Source organism: Saccoglossus kowalevskii, chromosome 7 (assembly GCF_978046115.1).
Source record: "Saccoglossus kowalevskii chromosome 7, keSacKowa6.1, whole genome shotgun sequence".
In the NCBI taxonomy this organism is placed as follows: Eukaryota; Metazoa; Hemichordata; class Enteropneusta; family Harrimaniidae; genus Saccoglossus; species Saccoglossus kowalevskii.
The window spans coordinates 36,364,498-36,387,044 of record NC_140647.1 but is presented as its reverse complement, the minus strand read 5'-3'; the positions used below and the strand labels follow the sequence as shown (position 1 = coordinate 36,387,044).

Below are 22,547 nucleotides of genomic sequence, written 5' to 3'. Positions count from 1 at the left end.
TCATCAAATTTTTGTTGTAACTCGGCAAACTTGTCACGGGAGTATTGGGGAACACGGCCCTTGCACTGCGGTGGTTGGACAGGACCCATATTGACGACTGCTTGAAATGGGCCAGAAGCACCGTTGATTGCAGTGTTGAAGACATCATCATATTCATGGTGTAATGTTGTGAACTTTGCTCGGTGAGACGGAGAGAGGAGTTAGTCGGGTCAATTTTAACCGAATCTGAGTAGCTCTTTTCTGAAAGAACTGATTTGTGTGGTGATGTTACATGAAGTGTAGTGTCTATGCTGTCTTTGTTTGTCGGTGGTACGAAGACAGGACATGTTTGGCAAAAATGTTCATTGCGTTTCAAATTTTGGGGTGTGTTAGTCTGGCGGAATCCGAATTTTACCCGATATGGTTGAATAAATGTTTGGAGCAGGCCATGGCTTGTCAGATGATATGACTGAGAGCGAGCGAGATTCTACTCGTGGTTCAAGTGCAAATGCCTCGCTTGAGTCTTTGATTTCTGTAGGCAAGTCAAGTTCAATGAAATCACCAAGCCAAATTGTTGTTGACTTTGGTGGTGTGTGTAGTATGAGTGTCCGGCAAATGCGATGACTGTCCTTTGGCGATGAACCGTATGTATATGTAGTGTTGTCTCCCACAGTGACTTGGTGCTTGGCTGGACGAACACTTATATCATTAGCCTCCATGAAAGGGGTACCTGCAAGTATTTCAACATCAAGATTCTCGACAACGAGGCCTTCAAACTTGAAATTCATATCATTGCGACTCACTGCGAATTTGGTCTCACCCACAACTTTTAGGGGAGATGAACCATCTGCTTGACGTGCTGATTGAGAACTAGACTTTATTGGGATGCCAAGACGTTTTGCGGTGGCCAGTAGAATCATATTGCCAGTGGCACCACTGTCGATGGTAAGACGTGTAACCTGGTGGCCATAAAATGTATCAATATATGGTGACTGACGAACTTGTATTCTAAGGGCAGTAGGAACGTAGAGATCATCATTGCCCTGTTGGGTGTCCTGGGGAACTTCATCAAGTATATTAACAATCTGTCGGGCCTTGGTCATTAACTTACGATCTTGGTCCGGCAGGACGTCACACTCGCTGAGGAAATGGTTGTCTGGACGGCTGGCCTGCTTACATAATGGGCATGAGCGGCTTTTGCGTTCCCTGGGCCGAGCCTTTTGATATCTCATTGGTTTTGGTGTGATGCGTCCCCTCTGAGGCCTTGAAGAATCAGAGAGCATGACAGTGGTGTCCTCAGTCATGTGGATTTCATCTAAAAGTGAGCTCAATGCTTGCGAGATCTCGAGCTTTATAGAAGCTAGAGTCCGTGTCCGCAGCTCAGTCCCATACCGCTGTTTAACCAGTTTGGGGAGGTCACTGTGAATTAGTTGTAACCAAGTGAGTACAATGTAGTTCTCAAGTGAAGGGGAAATTTCCTCATCGTCAGTTATTGTTTCACCGTGGTGTGAAATACCATTGTCGCTGTGTAACAGGTTCCCCATCATCTGTGAAACCTCTCAGCAGTGTAGCCTTGGTTCGCTTTGTCCACTGTACGCCCTCACCGAGGAACTGTGCAAAATTTAAGTCTAATGAGAGTGTGTAGACCAGGTTCTGACGCAAGCTTTCAAATGAAGTAATTGTTTCTGATTTTGACAGACACTACTGTTTTGACGCCCGTTGTTGGTTGGCCATAATGATTAGTATTGATTAACGAAATCAATGTCGGTATTATCCAGTTGATATAATGACTGACTGGCTGTACACAATATGAGCGAGTAACTCCGTTTATTTCTCAACGGGAAAACAGAACCAACATGGCAGGGAAAACACAACACGAGAACAGAGCATGCGTAGCAAAATGTAAAGCGAACACAAGAGGGCGTTAACATAATCGTAAATACAATAAACACACATAGTGGCGCATGTCGGTTTTCTAGCTCCTTTCGCCAAAATTAAATATACGCCTAGTTCACTACCTCGGGTAACTGTTAGTTCGTTATAAAAATATGACTCTGGCGATTCCCACACACACACACACACAAAAAAAACTCACACTAACCATACAATCTTAAAGGTCTCTTTGCTAAATTTAATGTTAGAGAACAAATCCCTTTCTCCCTTACCAGATCATTTTTTTTTCGTAACAACAATTAACATACGGCTAAATAAGGTAGATTGAAATATGCATGCATACAGATAATAAAGATATTGCAAACAAAACAAAGTCCGTTTAACGTCACTTTCACCCATCAATGTCTATCATTATATCCAATTTTTATCACAGTCTCTTCCTTATCATTACCTTTCATGGTCAAGTCCGTTAATTTACAAAGTGAAAAAAACAACAACAAAAAAACGTTAATGTAATAATTTGAGAAAATGGTAACAAAAATAATTGCTTATATTAAATATAAAGAAATACTTAAAAACCTTTAGTGGGTTATGAGCCGCTGTTTTTCCCTATGTCGATCCAGGCTTTACGTCCCCATAGTGTTAAAATATCAAATTCACCCCCCCTTTTTTGAGTTCACTGCCTAATCATTTGCCAAATGAAAACTCCGTACTAGCTTCAATTTATTTTTCGGGATGTCTTCGGTTTCCCAACCCTTCTCACAATTGGTCTTCTGGTGAGAATTCCTCGCCTAATCCGGAATTGTTCCAATATATCCAATCCAACATTGGCTATATTGCGGGGGTAATGAGCGGTTTCCACTCCCAAATTGTATATGGTTCGTCTGCCTCATCTGCGGTGGTATCGCCACTTGAAGTGGTTTCTGTCTCTACCATCTGGTCTTCTGGTGGGTGGTTAATGGTTGGAGGGAGAGGGATGGATGTTGCGTATCTCCCCACCTTGTGTGAATGTAGTAGCCTCCAGCTGTGCCATTTCTTCTAGTAACTGTGGCATATTTGACAAGAGTACCGCGAGTGGCATATGCATACGGATCTAAGCTCGGCATCGGTTGTCCTGCTGGCGGCGCACTCACTCTCCGCAGTTGGTATCGCTGTTCCCCATCAGGAGGTGTTGGATTCCGCATTAGTGTTGCCAGTTCTCTTGGATGCAACCTACTCATATGTTCGTCATATTCTTGCCTACTCCATGTTGTCACAAGACATACTTCACAGGCAATGCCGGCCATTGGTTTGGTGGTCCATCGTTTACGCGATCGACCATCCATACTGGTACGTAGGTAATTTGATGTTTGTGTTCGGCTGGATCCTAGACCAGTTATCTTTCGAGGTTCGAGATTATCGATGAAGTGAGCAATGTCAAGTTTACGAACAGTTTTATAGTCATTTTGACCCAAATTGTCTCAAATTTTTTTTCTCTCTAGCCTGGACTGATGAAGGGTTCCACAATGGCTCAAAACAACATACGATGAACGGAATTAAGAACTAGAACACGTGTGGTTGTCATTCACTCTCCCTTTGATGATTTTAGATACAGAGGTGTTGACAGTTCACCAGTATTCTGTCATTAAAGTAACTTAGTGTCATTAATTTGTTTTTAACTGTCTATTAGAAGATCTCCAAAGAAAACATTAGCAGTTTTAGGTCTAATTACTTTCCTGTTTTCGTCGTTTACAAACATCCCATGTGGTTCCTATCTGAATGAGTAAACTCAACAAATAACAATCACCCGGCCTAATCGTGAGGCAGATTAACCCAATTGAATATCCAAATCACAACTTGTACTTATTTGATTTTCCTCTGCCTTCAGGGTCTATCACAGTTTTTCACTGCCTCAATCTTACATGGGTCGGTGGCTACTCCTTTTGAAGAGACAACATGTCCCAAATATTTAACATCTTGTTGAAACAACCAACATTTCTTTAGTTTTTGTTTTAAATTGGCCTTTCTGAATCGGCTGAGAACTTCAACTGCAATATATCCTCCATTAGTCGCTCAAAATGACGGGGGCACCACACAAGCTGACGTTTGGACAGTGGGGATCAACTATACCTGCCAGTACACAGCCGCGAGGTCGAGGGTAGAGAACCACTTAGCACCAGACAGAGCATCAAGGGAATCATCGATACAGGGTAGGGGATAGAAATCTTTCCTAGTTACATTGTTCAATTTTCGGTAATCTATACAGAACCTCGCGGATCCATCAGGTTTCTTCACTAATACAATAGGACTAGTCTAGGGGCTATCAGAAGGTTCAATGACCCCTCTTTGGAGCATTTCCTCCTCCATTCTGTCAGCCTCATTATCTTTGCCAGAGTGGCCGAACAGCTTGGCGAAGGGGGGTGAATCCCCAGTGTGGATTTCATGTTGTATTTGTCATGTGCACCCTATATCAAAATCATTAGCCGAAAACACATCAGCCTATTTGGACAATAATTTTTTTTACCTCACCAGACTTTTAAATGCTCAGGCAAGGGTGGTTCCTCCCCCAGGACTTCTCCCTCATTCTGCCGGGACGGCCCTATCAATTCCCTGCGAATAATTTCACCTTCTTTTCCCCTTTCTAGCAACACCTTTATTCTTAAGCTTGTATCATTTTCAATATCTTTGCTTCCCCCTTTGACCAGATTTATTCCTGTCTGTCTCTGGAGGCGTTGGTTTCGAATTGACATTATCCTAATTAATTTGCCAATTGATCGTTTGGCAAAATCATAACAGGGGATTATTTCATCTCCCAATTTCAATTGCAAGTTAACAACATCCACCACTCCCCCTAGTAGGATTAAGGTCTCCATTCCCACTATTGCATCTACCGACATATCCACTACCACAGTGTTAGTGTATGCCCTCTGTTTACATATTACATTTTCTTATTCCGCTATTCCATAATGTTTCATCAGACTTCCATCGGCAGTGACAACTGTCATTGGAACTGGTTTTAATTCTTCTGTCTCTTTGCAGTTTGGATGGTAGTACATAGGTCGAGACAGTAATGTGCCATTTGACCCTGTATCAATCAAAAAGGTACCATCCACACCATTTATCTTCCCCTTTACAAACAACCCACTAGCAACCCTCTCATAATCCAGCCAGGTAGGTTGATACAGTGGTTTAGAGGGCTCCCCTGTATAGGAGGCCTGGGTTTTCTCTATTTCAAGAGATTCGGTTGGTGGGGCATCCGCTTTTGAGCTTGCGGCAATTTTATCTACTTCCCAACCTGTGCTGGGCGCCTTACCATTCTTGTGGACTGTACCAATTTCGAGTGGGACCATTTTGAATCGACACATGCCTGGTCCCAATGGTGTGTCGTTCTGTGTTTTCCAACTGAGGCTTAATTGGAGGGCATCCCTGTCCTGCTTGCTTATTATCAACCCTTAATTTACTTCTATCCTCTAATCCCCCCACCCGCTTAGGGTTATTCTTACAACCTCTGGCATAGTGGCCTTTTTCCTCACAGATGTAACACACTACATCCCTCAGGGACCTTCGCTCCCTGTCTGTCTCGGGACATATGTCCTTTCTGTCCACAAGTACGACACTTACCTTGCCATCCCTGGCTACTAGATGGTTGGAAACTGCTATGTTGGTTGGCAGCTCGTGCAAACGTCCCATATGGGTCCCCATCAGTTCTAGCTGGACCCTGTTCATAATAATCTACAGACGAGGACCCTCCTGCGCTGGGACTTCTTTTCTCTAATTCTTGACCCCTGTACAAACTTCTATTATTATCTTCATAGGAACCAAATGCTCTACCCTTTTCACCTAGGTCAGTTGGCCAGTCATGTCCTACCTGCCTAACAATCTTCCCCTTTCTTCTTTCTACTTCTACTCTCAGATACGATTCTGTTTCTATAGCTACCCTCACAGCATGATCTAAATTCCTAGGTTCTGCTCTAAACAAGGCATCTCTAATCCCTTCTTCTGGTATGGCATGGTGAAAATATTGTCTTGTTAGCCTAGCTTGGGACCCTGCTTCCATCTCCGAATACATGCTGTTTCCACCAACTCCAAAATAGATTCAGCCAATTTCTGAAGTGTTTCACCCCTATTTCTCAATCGGCTTCTCAATTGGGCAGCATATGTATCAGTTAACCAGGTTGGGCCAAATCTTCGCTCCAATCTATCTACCAATTCCTTATAAGGTATAATTACATGCCCTATTCAATAACTTCTGGGCTGTCCCTGTCAAACTGACTATCAAAAATATTGATTTTTCTTCATCATCCCACCCATTCACTAGTCCAAAGTAAGCTAAATAGTCACGCCGGAAATCTTCTCAGGAACTACATTGGGCTTGGTGGGTTTCTTCGTACCTAGTGTGATGTTTGCTGTCTGGGGTAGTGTGTTCTTTGGTTTGGGTTCATGCCATTTACGCATTGGAACATAGTTACCTGTCTCCAAACTAGTTAATGGTGTGTCATTTAAACTTTTTGTTTGTTGTTTTGTACCTTTGTTAATTTTAAATGGATTTGGCAATTCTGTGGACTGGCTACTTGGACCGACCAACCAGTCTATTAACGGGGTTTCAGGCTCCTTGTTCATAGCTGGCAGACTAACTACTTCACTTACCTTAGTTCTAGTCCCCTGTGACATTTTTTCCTCACTTCCTGGTTTTCCCTTAGGTCTATTTTGCCCTTCTTTTAGTGAACAAAGTTCAGACAACTCACCATTTAATGCACTCATCTGGTTCAACTTTCCCTCTAGCTCAGCAATTCGTTTTTCATATTCATTCAGGCTATCATGAATGCGCTCTGTCGACCATCTTGCAGGCATTTCATCTTTTCTTAGTTCAATTTCCGGAGTTGAGAGTCCCTTTATACGTATTCCCCCAGTCCTGGATGCCTTTGAATCTTTCTCCCCTTCCCTGTAGGGGATTATATTACTTTCGGCTCCCTTGAAAACACTACTCTTTCTCTCTGCTTCAGCTATCTGTACTTTAACTTCTTCCTTCATTCTTTTTAATTCTTCTTTTAAGGCTTTTTTTTCCTGCTCTTCCTCGCCACTTTCATCCAGTTTCAAAGTGTCGTCCGACTTTTTTGTATCATCCTCCATCTCTCCACCTTCTGCCATGATCTCCAAAAGCCAAACAGTGTACACCAGCTATTCAATCCCACTGCTGCCACCAGTGTAACAAATTCCTTCGGGGAGCAAGGAGGAACTCCGAAGGAAGCAATCCCCAAACACCCCTTCAGTTAATGTACCTTGTGTTACTGAGGGTTAAACAGTAACACGAATTATACTTTAGTGAATATGAGCGACGTTTCGAAAAAGGTAGCGTAAGATAGCGTTGCCAAATAAAATAAAGAAAATTTAGCTTCACATATTCACATAAATGGAAGGCTTATTTCCTAATACATGGCCGGTACACTGGGTCATGATAATGGGAGATCATACCAGAAGGGCGAAGGGGTCAACTCGGGTCAGTTCCTATTTCTATCAGGGGGGAATTCTTCCTCCTCTGGGTCTCCACACGTGCCGGGGGGATTCTCATCTCGTCTCTTCATCGCGTCCCCTTGAGGTACGGGATCGGGAAAGTCACTTAAACTTTACAGTCAAATAAGACACACACAACGAAATACGTTTCAACTCTCGTCTTAGTCGGTCAGTCAAGCACTCTATAAGACACAGCGTCCTGGGGAAAAGTCCTCAAGACTATCGCAAGGCTGACCCAAGACTCGCCCCAAGACTGCCTCTCAAGACTCGTCTAGCCTCTCCAGGACTGCGTCTGTTCTGGTGTACTCGCCAAGACCAACTCAAACAACTTTATTCATTTTCAAAACCTTAACCAATTACAATACAGTAAAAAGACTCTAGGGCGTAACCTTCAATCATACAGCCAATCAAACTAAGTACTGAAATGTCATATCTTTTAATTAATCGTTCACTATATTAATAATTGCGAATACTAACTGTCAGAAATAGTAGTCCGACGGTTATCTCGTAATTAGTTCCAAATCACTGAACCAAGTTCCGTCCAGAACCTCACATGGCCTAAATGATGACAGACATAACACAGCAATTCACTCGTAATCAACTAATTAAGTCGATAAACAGATACGCAAAAACAAATTCATCACATTTCGATAAAATATACTCAGACAAAGGAAATATAAAGTTAAAAATGGTTTAATAATACAACACGAAAATAGAGAGAAGAGATACAGAAAATTTGTATGGTCAGATGTTAATTAATTAAGTTCCAGAAATACATCAACGATTGACAATATCTGTGGTTGGCACAAGGATTAAGTTCAGTCTTTTATAAAAGTGTACAGAGCGTACTTTGACTCAAACCTACATTCGAGTTATTGAATCAAGTCTGGATTTTTAATGAGATATCGTTATTTTTAGACGCAGAGTTTCGTGATGACACTGGACAGTACTGCGTGCTACTCGGTTTCCCATAGCCTGGGTTGCTATGCCAACTGAATTCCAACTGTAAATCAATACATGGACTTGGACACTATCACTTCCCAAGTATCTGTAAACCCGTCAACTAACAATGAGAGTATTTGGTTTCACCACAGGCACGATGATAAACCAATTAAGATACTCTTGTTTAGCTATCAACTCTAGTTATAATTTCACGGCCCATTGAAACATTATATAACCTTTAAGAGTCGAAACAAATCAATTAATGAACCACGACTAATAATACGCCGAATTTTAGGTCCGGAATTAATAATCTTACTAGGGTTTCTACTTTGTAATGAAGTGCCTCTCTGTGAATTCTCGGTTTCCGGACTTGTTCCAAAGCTGAAATAATAACGGGAGGCTTTTTCCCGGGTTCTGGTCACTAACTGAGAGAAGACAAAGATCCTGTCTCAAATTCGAAAGTCTATTCAAAGAGTTATCAGTTTGCTTACCCGAACACTATGAAAATCAGTATCGAGTCCGGTTTCTCCGTGTTCCCACATCAAACAAAAGCTCTCACTGGAAAACGGTGAACTTAGCAGGCAAAACTCGAACTTGGACAGTCTTTTCCCAGACCGTAGTCGGAGACAAGTTTACAGTGAAAAACAGGCCTTTTTATACAAAATACGGCATAGCAAGAATTTCTCAGATTCTACGGAATTATTTGGGATTTGTACTCTCATTGGCCAATTTCTTTAAATATCCTTTTTAGGTAGAATTTAGGAATCTTGTTATTGTCCAAACCGGGCTATGCTTACATCCATATTTAGTAATACTGCAATTCGGGAGATACCAGAAGATGATATTTCACCTGCAATAAATACGCTTCACAACTTGGGTGCTATTAAATTTGTTAATTGGAGGTCATAAACAAGTGTATCTATTTCAAGAGGCCTCTTCGGACGTTTTCGAATATGGAAAATATTTTAGGGATCGAATATCATCAGCCACCTGGTTGCGGGACTTGAAACAATATACTCGTGGCCTGTAAAGTATCAGTTGTCATCCCAGCACTTCGGATGTATCTACTTGTTGATCTGTCTTCACGTGTCTTCAAGATTCAAGACATGAAAAAGGGAGGGGGTGTACAATGTACTAGGCGGCTATTTTATTACAATATTACAAGTATCAGAACTGCACATGCTCAAAGCAATGCCTTATGGGACAACTATAGGGCTTACACCACAGTTATGTAAAGAGTAAATACTTTTATTCTTAGATTGCAAATTTGCTTTATTTCTAAATGAGGAGACAATGGTTTTAGTATTGAAGACCACAATCGTGTTATATTGTAAATATCGCCACCAAGTGACAGACAAATATCGATGCCTACTTTGATTAAGATTGCGTTTGATAGTATTGTGTTCGAACCTTCAAAACGTTGTTTTTTCTACATTTTCGCATCTTGGATTTCATGTTGTAACGTTCCAGCAAATTGCTTTTACATAGAATGATTAATTACTTTACGTGTTTTAATTTTACTAATTCTAGGTGAGTACTTTAATGCCAGATAACTGTCGATTTTTGTTATAAATCACCAAAACATGAATGAAATATTTTTGAAGTTATTCCTATATTTGTTCAGGTTATTTGACCATCATGATACAAATCCTAGTTAGCAATTAGAAAATTGTGTTGCAATCTGGAATATATTAGCTAGAAAGTCCAAAATGTTATCTTTTCGAAAACCAATAGAAAGTTTACATACAGTGCAACAATGTTCTGTTATGATTTGCACAATGAAAATGACGTTTAATAAGCGAGGTGTGCTCTGGGGATATCGCCATGTTGTTGGACTGCGTTCATAAAGTAGTGGTTAGTTTCACCTTACCTTAACTATCCTGCGTGAGATTTATACACTCGTTTGAATTATCGGATAATACTTGTATTAATAGTTTTATCTTCGCACAAAAATGAGATCTTTTTAGTAGAATTTCTAACGGCGTAAAGTTTATTACACAAAAGTTTTATTCTAAAATTAAGCGCATCGCCTTACTTCTAGTACAGAAAATAAACGTGCTTGATATTAGGTGGTATTTATTTTAATTTAATTTGATTTATATGGCAATCGGGCTAGTAATAATACTTTAATTTAAGCTGAATCGGGCGTGGTTAGTACTTGCATGGGAAAACATCCTAAGCAAACCAGCTGGTGGTTTGTTTGTTTTTCATCACACACACAGAAAAAATATCAGGCAATTTTCGTGTATTTTTTCTTATTGTGATGTCAGTCATTTATAACAGAAAGTCGTACAAAATTATTGTAATTTTTAAATTCATGGAATGTTTTCAAATTTCCTCATATTTTCAAAGAACAAATTGTTGATGCTGTCGTCGCATATTGGCTTCATGCTGTTAACACAAGTGATTGCAAAGTTGTGCAAAGCGATTGAAAACTTGGTAGATGTGTATGTATATTTGGCCTAAGTTGTTGGCTTATCGAACCCAGCAGTTGTAAAGTCGAACAAATTAAGAAAGTCAGATGAAAGCATCCTATATTAACAGATTGTAACATGAGCAAAGTTGTGAAAAGCAATTAAAATGTTAGTGGAGTTTCTCGTATATTTGACCTAAGTCGATGTCATACCGACCCATCACCTGGTACTCAATCGAGTCGTACGCCCTCAACATCGTGCAAAAGATTTGCGCAATAATAACCAAAGTTGCAGTCAATATAGTTTGTTGATGTTAGAGGTTACTATAAAATACTTTATTTTAGTTAGGATTAATTTTCGCTGAAACGACTTTTTGGGTGGAATTTATTTTCACTGGTTTTCGATGAATTGAATGTAAAATGTAGACGAAAAGGTATAGTTGCTAGTTTTCATTTGCATCGAATCATCTCTAAGCGAAAATAGCTAAGTAAATTCCAAGGGAAAATGAAGTATTTTATAGTATAACATCTTCTCCTCGGTGACTACCCATTGTTTATTCAAGTCTCGGCATGAGAGTAGATGCACATGGCCGAAGTATTCGTGTTATTCATCCATGATTCATCAATGTCACAAATATATTCACTATATTATACAAGAACTAAAAGCGAATACTGATTCAAGTTGATTGTTGGTGACATAGTACGTTATTACATGCCAAATCATCTGTGGATAAATATGGCCATGTGTTTACGTTATTCCTTACAGCAGACCGTTTATTTTCAATATTTGGCAATACATTTGTTACATGGCAGGGAATTTGAAATATTGAAGCTCATCTGTTTGTGTATACCGTTTAGTTTGCTAAAAGGCCAGCATTTAAACTTAAGTAGGCACAATACTGGCGGTTAACGAGTGTTGTAACAAATATTATGTGATGACTATTATACATTCTCTTACTACCATTTACTCTCATCGTCCATGACATATTTGCAAACTGCCTATCAGCAAGTCTCGTGGATCTCGCACTCTCAACGAGATCTCGGCGATTATTTACCAATTAAGGATTCAAGCAACATTCTAGATTTGTCAGACATTGACATTGTTTGTTTTTGTGTATTTCATCTTTATCACACATTCCTGGGAGTCGGAGGAATGTTTCGTTTTTGTATCTCGTAATTCAAATCACCGAAAAGCAGTTATTAGGTCTATATCATTTGTAGAGAGGTTTAAAAACGTAAAGCCACCAAAACATACTTAAAGTTTCAACATGCTGTGTAGTTTCTGATTACACCGTGACCAAGCACACGTCAGAACGTCAATATATTCAGGAGTGTTAATGAACAAATGAGCGTTACAAGATATTATTATATAGACTAGTTTATACACACATGCAAAGGACACATGTCAAGAGAATTTTTTCTAGAAAGCAGTAAGTCTTATTTGATATCCATCTGGTCGGTTATGCAGCTGTGTCGTTCCGGGAATGCTGATGCAACAACCACTGACACCAGGAAACACGACAAATCAGCAAAAGATGATTTAATTAATATTTAACCATCTTCTACAATTCCGCTGACAGAGTGGTTCATTGTCACTGACACAATAAGCAACTCCAGAGACGAAATAAAAAGAGCGAGTGGAAAATAATAATATTTTTGTTTTAATATTAACTTTTAGCTCACATTTATTACAAAATAATTTTAGTTCATTTCAGGCAATTTTGTAAACCATTTTTAAGATTAGAAAAAGGTCATCTGCATATAAATTAGCAGAACTGTATTAGAACACAAACAGTACATATAGTTATCTTTACAGCTGTTTTGCAGACAAATCAATAAACTTTGACAGTATCTGGTGCACTGACATGTTGTAGAAATTAACTAATTACGGTATAAACCGTATTTTCATTACTAACCAAAGTGAGAATTAAAAAAATCAATGCTGATCTTCATTGCGTTAGCCAGGTGGCATTGTGCCGTATACAATATTTAGTGGACGTAAGAGCCCTGTAAATGTATTTTTGTCATAACACATCGGTGTGTGTGAAAGCTTGGTTTCTTTTCAGTCGATAATCATTGTAGTTATTACGTCAAAGTAGTGCATCGTAAGATATGTGGATAGCGTATGGCTGAGTACAAGTGAGTAATATTTGTGTTGTGTAGTTGTATCAGTGCTAGTAGTAATGGAGTAATCAGTGTTAATAGTAATTCCATCATTAGTGCTAGTAATAATGGGGTGATCAATGCTAGTAGTAATGGAGTAATCAGTGCTATTAGTAATGGTGTAATCAACACTAGTAGTAATGGAGTAATCAGTACTGGTAGTAATGGTGTAATCAACACTAGTAGTAATGGAGTAATCAGTGCTAGTAGTAATGGAGTAATCATTGTTAATAGTAATTCCATCATCGGTGATAGTAATAATGGCGTGATCAATGTTAGTAGTAATGGAGTAATCAACACTAGTAGTAATGGAGTAATCAACACTAATAGTAATGGAGTAATCAGTGCTAGTAGTAATGGTGTAATCAACACTAGTAGTAATGGTGTAATCAGTTTCTATTAGTAATGGTGTAATCAACACTAGTAGTAATGGAGTAATCAGTACTGGTAGTAATGGTGTAATCAACACTAGTATTAATGGAGTAATCAGTGCTAGTAGTAATGGCGTAATCAACACTAGTAGTAATGGTGTAATCAACACGAGTAATAATGGTGTAATCAACACTAGTAGTTATGGTGCAATCAACACTAGTAGTAATGGTGTAATCAACACTAGTAGTAATGGAGTAATCAGTGCTATTAGTAATGGTGTAATCAACACGAGTAATAATGGTGTAATCAACACTAGTAGTTATGGTGCAATCAACACTAGTAGTAATGGTGTAAGCAACACTAGTAGTAATGGTGTAATCAGTACTGGTAGTAATGGTGTAATCAACACTAGTATTAATGGAGTAATCAGTGCTAGTAGTAATGGCGTAATCAACACTAGTAGTAATGGTGTAATCAACACGAGTAATAATGGTGTAATCAACACTAGTAGTTATGGTGCAATCAACACTAGTAGTAATGGTGTAAGCAACACTAGTAGTAATGGTGTAATCAACACTAGTAGTAATGGTGTAATGAACACTAGTACTAATGGTGTAATCAACACTAGTAGTAACGGAGTAATCAACACTAGTAGTTATGGTGCAATCAACACTAGCAGTTATGGTGCAATCAACACTAGTAGTAATGGTGTAATCAACACTAGTAGTAATGGTGTAATCAACACTAGTAGTAATGGAGTAATCAGTGCTATTAGTAATGGTGTAATCAACACGAGTAATAATGGTGTAATCAACACTAGTAGTTATGGTGCAATCAACACTAGTAGTAATGGTGTAAGCAACACTAGTAGTAATGGTGTAATCAACACTAGTAGTAATGGTGTAATCAACACTAGTACTAATGCAACACTAGTAGTAACGGAGTAATCAACACTACTAGTTATGGTGCAATCAACACTAGCAGTTATGGTGCAATCAACACTAGTAGTAATGGTGTAATCAACACTAGTAGTAATGGTGTAATCAACACTAGTAGTAATGGAGTAATCAGTGCTGGTAGTAATGGTGTAATCAACACTAGTAGTAATGGAGTAATCAGTGCTGGTAGTAATGGTGTAATCAACACTAGTAGTAATTGAGTAATCAGTGCTGGTAGTAATGGTGTAATCAACACTGGTAGTAATAGTGTAATAAACACTAGTAGTAACGGAGTAATCAACACTAGTAGTAATGGTGTAATCAACACTAGTAGTAATGGAGTAATCAGTGCTGGTAGTAATGGTGTAATCAACACTAGTAGTAATGGTGTAATCAACACTAGTAGTAATGGAATAATCAGTGCTGGTAGTAATGGAGTAATCAACACTAGTAGTAATGGTGTAATCAACACTAGTAGTAATGGTGTAATCAACGCTAGTACTAATGGTGTAATCAGTGCTAGTAGTAATGGTGTAATCAACACTAGTAGTAAAGGAGTAATCAGTGCTGGTAGTAATGGTGTAATCAACACTAGTAGTAATGGTGTAATCAACACTAGTAGTAATAGCGTAATCAGTGCTAGTAGTAATGGAGTAATCAGTGTTAATAGTAATTCCATCAGTGCTAGTAATAATGGCGTGATCAATGCTAGTAGTAATGGAGTAATCAGTGATAGTAATAATTGCATAATCAGTGCTAGTAGTAATGGCGTAATCTGCACTAGTGGTAATAGCGTAATCAGTGCTCGTAGTAATGGAGTAATCAGTGCTATTAGTAATGGTGTAATCAACACTAGTAATAATGGTGTAATCAACACTAGTAGTTATGGTGCAATTAACACTAGTAGTAATGGTGTAATCAACACTAGTAGTAATGGTGTAATCAACACTAGTAGTAATAGCGTAATCAGTGCTAATAGTAATGGAGTAATCAGTGTTAATAGTAATTCCATCATTAGTGCTAGTAATAATGGCGTGATCAATGCTAGTAGTAATGGAGTAATCAGTGATAGTAATAATTGCATAATCAGTGCTAGTAGTAATGGCGTAATCTGCACTAGTAGTAATAGCGTAATCAGTGCTCGTAGTAATGGCGTAATCAACACTAGTAATAATTGCATAATCAGTGCTAGTAGTAATAGCGTAATCAACACTAGTAGTAATAGCGTAATCAGTGCTAGTAGTAATGAAGAAATAAACACTAGTAGTAATTGCATAATCAGTGCTAGTATTAATGCTGTATTCAACACTAGTAATAGCGTAATCAGTGCTAGGAGTAACGGTGCAATCAGTGCTAGTAGTAATGGTGTAATCAACACTAGTATTAATGGTGTAATCAACACTTAGTAATGGTGTAATCAGTGCTAGTAATAATTACATAATCAGTGCTAGCAGTAATGGTGTAATCAACACTAGTAGTAATTGTAAAACCAGCGCAAGTAGTAATGGTGTAATCAACACTAGTAGTAATAGCGTAATCAGTGCTAGTAGTAATGGTGTAATCAGTGATAGTAATAATTGCATAATTAGTGCTAGTAGTAATGGCGTGATCAACACTATTAGTAATAGCGTAATCAGTAACTTTGCCCATTTTTGTTATTTGTGGTCCTTTTCATCATTATTTTTACTCGTATTATGTCATCATAGTTTTGAACATGTGCTCGAAAAGTTATGTAATTTTTGTTACTGTTTAACACCTGTGAGATGGATACCTGAGTAGTAATTCGTTCCACACCCTAATGTAATAGTGCAGGCCCAGGATATTCTGTATTTCCAATAACGTAGAATCTGTCCTATATTGTATGCAAGACTGCATAGATTGGTTCAGACAGTGTCTGCTTAATTGTTCACCAAGTTTAATATTGTCTGGTTTAGTAATTTGAAATTAGTTTTTTATATAATTTTTCTTCTTAATTTATACTTGTCAACAGAATTGTTTTTAATCATTTCATAGACATTATTTCCAGTGCATAGTGAATTGACAAATACATGTGCCAATTTCTTTGTTAACTTAATTGCTATTGACAATGGAGTGAATAGTTTCTTGATTAAAGAACAGTGGTTGTCGCACAAGGCACATTCAAATTTCATATAAACAATGTATTTTAAATGCGTGCGTTGCTACGAGTCCCATATCGAACAAGACGCAGTGCAATAACCACCACTATATTATCTTTGTATTTTTATCAAAAGTTAGACACCCAAAAGTAAAAAAGTTGAATGAATGAATGAATGTATAACAATGAAATGGTATTGATATGAGTAGGTTATTTTAACAAATAAATGTGTAGAATCATGTAAATTAAGAATACTCCTCCCGACGACAACGTAATGACAGGCAGCTGCAAAAGGTATACCACACCACATATCTGGTAGATAAACAGGTAGCACCAAAATGTGTGAAATACAAGAAAGTCAACACAGTGAGTAATCCTGCAAATTTATTATTCTTATCATAGAGGGCATAAACAGGTAGTACAAAAATGTATGGAAAACATGTATAAAATTGAAGGATTTACCAGTTGCTTTGCCAGTTCATCGTGCTGAACGTATGTTAATTTACATAAGTATAAAAGTCTCCTTGTCAACTCCAGACATTGCACCTTGACTAAAGATAAGTCCCAGTAAAGATGTAAGATATGATTTACAATTTATTATTATATGGGTTATGGTACAATTAGTATAAAGACAGAGACAAAAATAAACTAATGGTCATAACAATTGGTCACATGACCAAAAGTGGTATAAGTATAAATACAGCATATTTATTGTTCTGAACAAAACTGTCATAATGGTACAATGCTCAATAAAATATCCAATGAATGAGCTTTGTGAAACCATTGTTATAGAAGAGATTGCAGACATTTTTAAATTGTACATGTAGTTGGTCTTTGAGTAAACTTCAAGACATCAATTTGTAGTAAGTATTCAATATAAAAGATAATGTTTTTGGGATACATAATCTGCAGGCAAACAATAATTAATCACATCTGCAGCAAGAAGGGAAAGGATCACATCCCGGTATACAGCAAGGCTCAAGTCTAGGATCTTTGGGTTTATTAACCTGGCTAGTCCCCCATATCATTGCGTCTTCAAGCTTGGTCTTCACCTGCTTTATCTCTTCTAATACATCTTTATATTGTGGTTCCTTGTTCATGTTGTAAAGTTCACCAGGGTCACGGTCTAGATCATACAGTAATGGTGGATCATGATGAAGGGTGTTATTTGGATGGCAATCTGTATCTGCATTGTACATTCCTGATTGTGGAGAACCTTCTGTATAGAAATGAGCCTTGTAGTGCTTGTATCGAATGGCATAGGCTCCAATCTTCTTATCTGGATATGCTGGGTAGTAGAGTAAATTATCTCTTGCACTCTGAGAAAAAATACAAGATGTTATGATTGCAGGATCTTATAATGAGCAAATTCCACAATAAAACTTTCTAATGTTTGACTGAATTATTATAGCTTCAACATTTTCTTGATATTCAAATTTGAATAAGCATTTTTATCTTATGAACATGGCCCGTGCACACCACAAATAATTACCAGACATAAATAGTTAACCAGGACATGAAACAAATTAATACACTATGATATATACTGAGTGAATAGTATGTTCTATGTATATTTTACCTTTGCCTGACCAAATAACACTGATGACATATCCATTCCATCTATTGTAACTTTGGGTAGAACACTACCACTAAGTTTAGTGATAGTTGGTAACAGGTCCAAAGTTGTGAGGAAATCTCTTGAACTAACACCAGCTGTAATTTGACCTACAGTTGATTAAAACAATAATAATTTATCAAATGCATACCTGGCCAATATGCTATTACTGGTACTCTATAACCACCATACATACCTGGCCAATATGCTATTACTGGTACTCTATAACCACTATACATACCTGGCCAATATGCTATTACTGGTACTCTATAACCACCATACATACCTGGCCAATATGCTATTACTGGTACTCTGTGACCATCATACATACCTGGCCAATATGCTATTACTGGTACTCTATAACCACCATACATACCTGGCCAATATGCTATTACTGGTACTCTGTGACCATCATACATACCTGGCCAATATGCTATTACTGGTACTCTGTGACCACCTTACATACCTGGCCAATAAGCTATTACTGGTACTCTGTGACCACCTTACATACCTGGCCAATAAGCTATTACTGGTACTCTGTGACCATCATACATACCTGGCCAATATGCTATTACTGGTACTCTGTGACCATCATACATACCTGGCCAATATGCTATTACTGGTACTCTGTGACCACCTTACATACCTGGCCAATAAGCTATTACTGGTACTCTGTGACCACCTTACATACCTGGCCAATAAGCTATTACTGGTACTCTGTGACCATCATACATACCTGGCCAATATGCTATTACTGGTACTCTGTGACCACCATACATACCTGGCCAATATGCTATTACTGGTACAGTGTACTCTGTGACCATCATACATACCTGGCCAATATGCTATTGCTGGTACTCTATAACCACCATAAATACCTGGCCAATATGCATATTACTGGTACTCTGTGACCACCTTACATACCTGGCCAATAAGCTATTACTGGTACTCTGTGACCATCATACATACCTGGCCAATATGCTATTACTGGTACTCTGTGACCACCTTACATACCTGGCCAATAAGCTATTACTGGTACTCTGTGACCATCATACATACCTGGCCAATATGCTATTACTTGTACTCTGTGACCATCATAAATACCCAGCCAATATACTATTGCTGGTACTCTGTGACCATCATACATACCTGGCCAATATGCTATTACTGGTACTCTGTGACCAACATACATACCTGGCCAATATGCTATTGCTGGTACTCTATAACCACCATAAATACCTGGCCAATATGCTATTACTGGTACTCTGTGACCATCATACATACCTGGCCAATATGCTATTGCTGGTACTCTATAACCACCATACATACCTGGCCAATAAGCTATTACTGGTACTCTGTGACCATCATACATACCCGGCCAATATGGTATTACTGGTACTCTGTGACCAACATACATACCTGGCCAATATGCTATTACTGGTACTCTATAACCACCATACATACCTGGCCAATATGCTATTACTGGTACTCTATAACCACCATACATACCTGGCCAATATGCTATTGCTGGTACTCTGTGACCAACATACATACCTGGCCAATATGCTATTGCTGGTACTCTGTGACCAACATACATACCTGGCCAATATGCTATTGCTGGTACTCTGTGACCACCATACATACCTGGCCAATATGCTATTACTGGTACTCTGTGACCATCATACATACCTGGCCAATATGCTATTACTGGTACTCTGTGACCACCATACATACCTGGCCAATATGCTATTGCTGGTACTCTGTGACCACCTTCATATGTAGTAGCTTTACCACATTTTAACATACCAGAACTCCCACCATTGTACCAGTCTCTCAATGCTGCCCTGTTAAAAAAACACAGGAAGACATGATTATAATAGTTTTGACCTGGATTTCTGTGTAAATACTGTAAAAGTGATAATTTCCAGTGTACCATAATTATAGTATTTTTCATTTTGACTATATTTACTATGTTTTGAATTCAAAGATTTCCCAGTGATAATATATGAATGTTACATTTTCACATGGTTTTATTTGCACTCAAAATAGAAAAAATAATTAAAATGAATAATTAATGAGTTCATAGTATCATACAGATAGTTTTGCATTTTTTTCAGTGAATAGCACATGTTACTGGCAAAAACGTACTGATCACATGCTTCAGTGAAAAGTTGTTTTCACTTACATTAGTATGACTGTATATACAGAAATAACTACACATAATGTATGAGTAAAAGGTTACATGTATTTGTCTATCCATTTGACGTAATTATCGATTATTGATGCTTTCATATTGTAGAAGAAATATAAGTATATAAGTACTATAAATTCCATCCATGCACTTTTACACCTCACCCATTATCGGATGTGAAGAAAACCAGGGTGTTGTTCTCTATCTGACTATGTCTCAGTTGTTGCAAGATCTCACCAACACTCCAATCGATCTCTGCTAGTGAATCACCGTAAATACCACGCTGTGTAAAATTATGAAACCTCTTTCCTGCAAACTGAGGAAAATGACAGTGGTTGTACGCAAGGTAAAGGAAGAAGCTTTCTCCAGCATTTGCACTGTCAGTGATGAAGTCTTTGGCAAAGTCAACATACTTTTCTGCTAATGTCAGTAAATCAACAGGTTGCTGAATTATCCTCATATTTTGAAACAGCGGACAATATGTTTTATCAAATCCACATTTATCACCACCTATGACACTCTGCTGGCATCCTTCATGTGGATAAAAACATGTTTCACATGGACAGGCACCATGCACATATGGAACCCCATAGTATTTATCAAATCCATAATGCATTGGGAAGTGTACCATGTCTTTGCCAATGCCTAAATCCCATTTGCCAATCATAGCAGTGTGGTATCCTTGCTGTTTAAGGATATTTGCAATTGTTGTTTCATTCCGTGGAAGACCACCTGTAGAATCTGGACCCAGGACAAATGGATAGATGCCTGAACGGATGTGATAACGACCAGTCAACAGTGCAGCCCTGAAATGAGTAAATAGTGTGAATTAAGTTGTTTTGGGCTTGCACATTAACAGGAGTGGGGGTATGTAATTATTTACACTTCTAGTACTCATAAACAAATTATACATGTTGTGTCAACTCTACCAAATGGTGGTTTGCTGCACAATAGTTAATATGAACCTACGTAAATATATATCATTTTGTCTTTTTTTATGAGAAATTCACAGATTTGTTTCTATTCACTTTTAGATACTAAGTTTTTCTGGAACTTTAAAAATAACAAATATTTATAAAATTTCATTTCCAAGCTTTGAGTAGAATAACACAGTATACAACATCTGGTAATAGATAGGCATAATATCACCATGTCACTGGATCTCAGTCAGGTATGTTAGTAGGATTTCCCTGTCAGTCCAGACATTCCACACGACTGTGTGAGCCATGAGAAACAATAGGAAAATCTTTTTAAATATGGGCGGATCCAGGTTTTGATGCTTAATATTTATCATGCCTTTCAAACTCTGGAGAATCCTTGTCGCTTATGCTACTTTCTGGTAAAATTATTACAATTTTTGGTACATTTTCATTAATCAGACTATAAGAGGGCAATCTTGAAATTTTCAACTAAATGAGAATCACCAACACCAACTACAAACATTGATTGAATATAATAAAATATTTACCCACACATAAATCACCGCACGCATTCAGAGATCAGCGTTTATTTGTTATTTTCAGACCAAAATCTCACTGTGACAGTGTTGTTGATTTGATTTCTGTTGTTGTAGTCAACGCCCCTCCCCATGAATTAAGTCTTACCTTGATGGACTACACAGATTGGCAGCGCTGTAAAAAGACGTGAATAACATTCCATTTTTGGCCATACCATCTAAGTTCGGAGTATACGACGTCGGGTGTCCGTAACAGGCAAGATCTCCATATCCGACATCGTCAGCAAACAGTACCACTATATTAGGTTTACTTCCAGACGAGTGAACACAAACAAATACAACCAAAATAAATACCGCCATATAAACAAGAACAGACATTCTTATGTGTTTAGTGGAAACTTTCATGTATCACAAACGCCAAAATTGGCCAAAACCATGGCTTAGCTGATGGTTAGACCGGACACATTATGTTGCCTAAACTGCATTCTACATTTGTTGTCTGCAACCTTACAGAAGTCATATGACAATCATGTGACATGCTGCGAGGTCAATTACCTCGCGTACCCGCACAGCTAAAATGGTGATACACATAGGCATAACTCACTTTAATACTAGTGACAGAGACATAACTATTAAGGGATAATGAAATTAAAATATAATTGACAAGATACGGCTGTGGTTACGTATCTGCAAATCAAAAACAAAAGCGACGGCCGATAGAATGTCACCGTAAGAGGGCGCATTTCATCACACTGATTTTCATGATCATCAGCATGTGCAACAACTAATATTACAGGTACATTTTTATTAGATGCCTTCGACACACTCTGAATTTTAGGTTTATTTTTGTGTAACATTTTCTAACTGTAATCCAATATTACAATTAATCAATGCAATGTGTTGCTGCAAGATTTAATTAGTTTTAATTTCTTGTGTTTTTCTTTGTCTTAGATCTTGTATACAAAATCAACAGAAATAT

At 38.1% G+C, this 22,547-nt stretch overlaps 1 protein-coding gene across 1 annotated transcript; it reads right to left on the bottom strand.

The window, feature by feature from the left end:
- Positions 1–16,677: 16,677 nt before the first annotated feature.
- On the bottom strand, positions 16,678–22,063 carry LOC100378105 (arylsulfatase A-like). The gene is made up of 5 exons (XM_002731842.4): positions 21,717–22,063; positions 20,277–20,918; positions 19,656–19,765; positions 17,886–18,031; positions 16,678–17,625 (listed from the first exon to the last, which is right to left on the bottom strand). The coding sequence occupies exons 1-5, from the start codon at positions 21,971–21,973 to the stop codon at positions 17,230–17,232; spliced, it is 1,551 nt and encodes a 516-aa protein (XP_002731888.2). The 5' UTR covers positions 21,974–22,063; the 3' UTR covers positions 16,678–17,229.
- Between the last annotated feature and the right edge of the window lie 484 nt (positions 22,064–22,547).

Coding starts and splice junctions, on each gene's coding strand:
- LOC100378105 (XM_002731842.4), bottom strand. CDS start 21,973: ATGAAAGTTTCCACTAAACACATAAGAATGTCTGTTCTTGTTTATATG. Junction 20,919..21,716: donor AATCTGTGTAGTCCATCAAG/GTAAGACTTAAT, acceptor TACTCATTTCAG/GGCTGCACTGTTGACTGGTC. Junction 17,626..17,885: donor TGTTATTTGGTCAGGCAAAG/GTAAAATATACA, acceptor ATTTTTTCTCAG/AGTGCAAGAGATAATTTACT.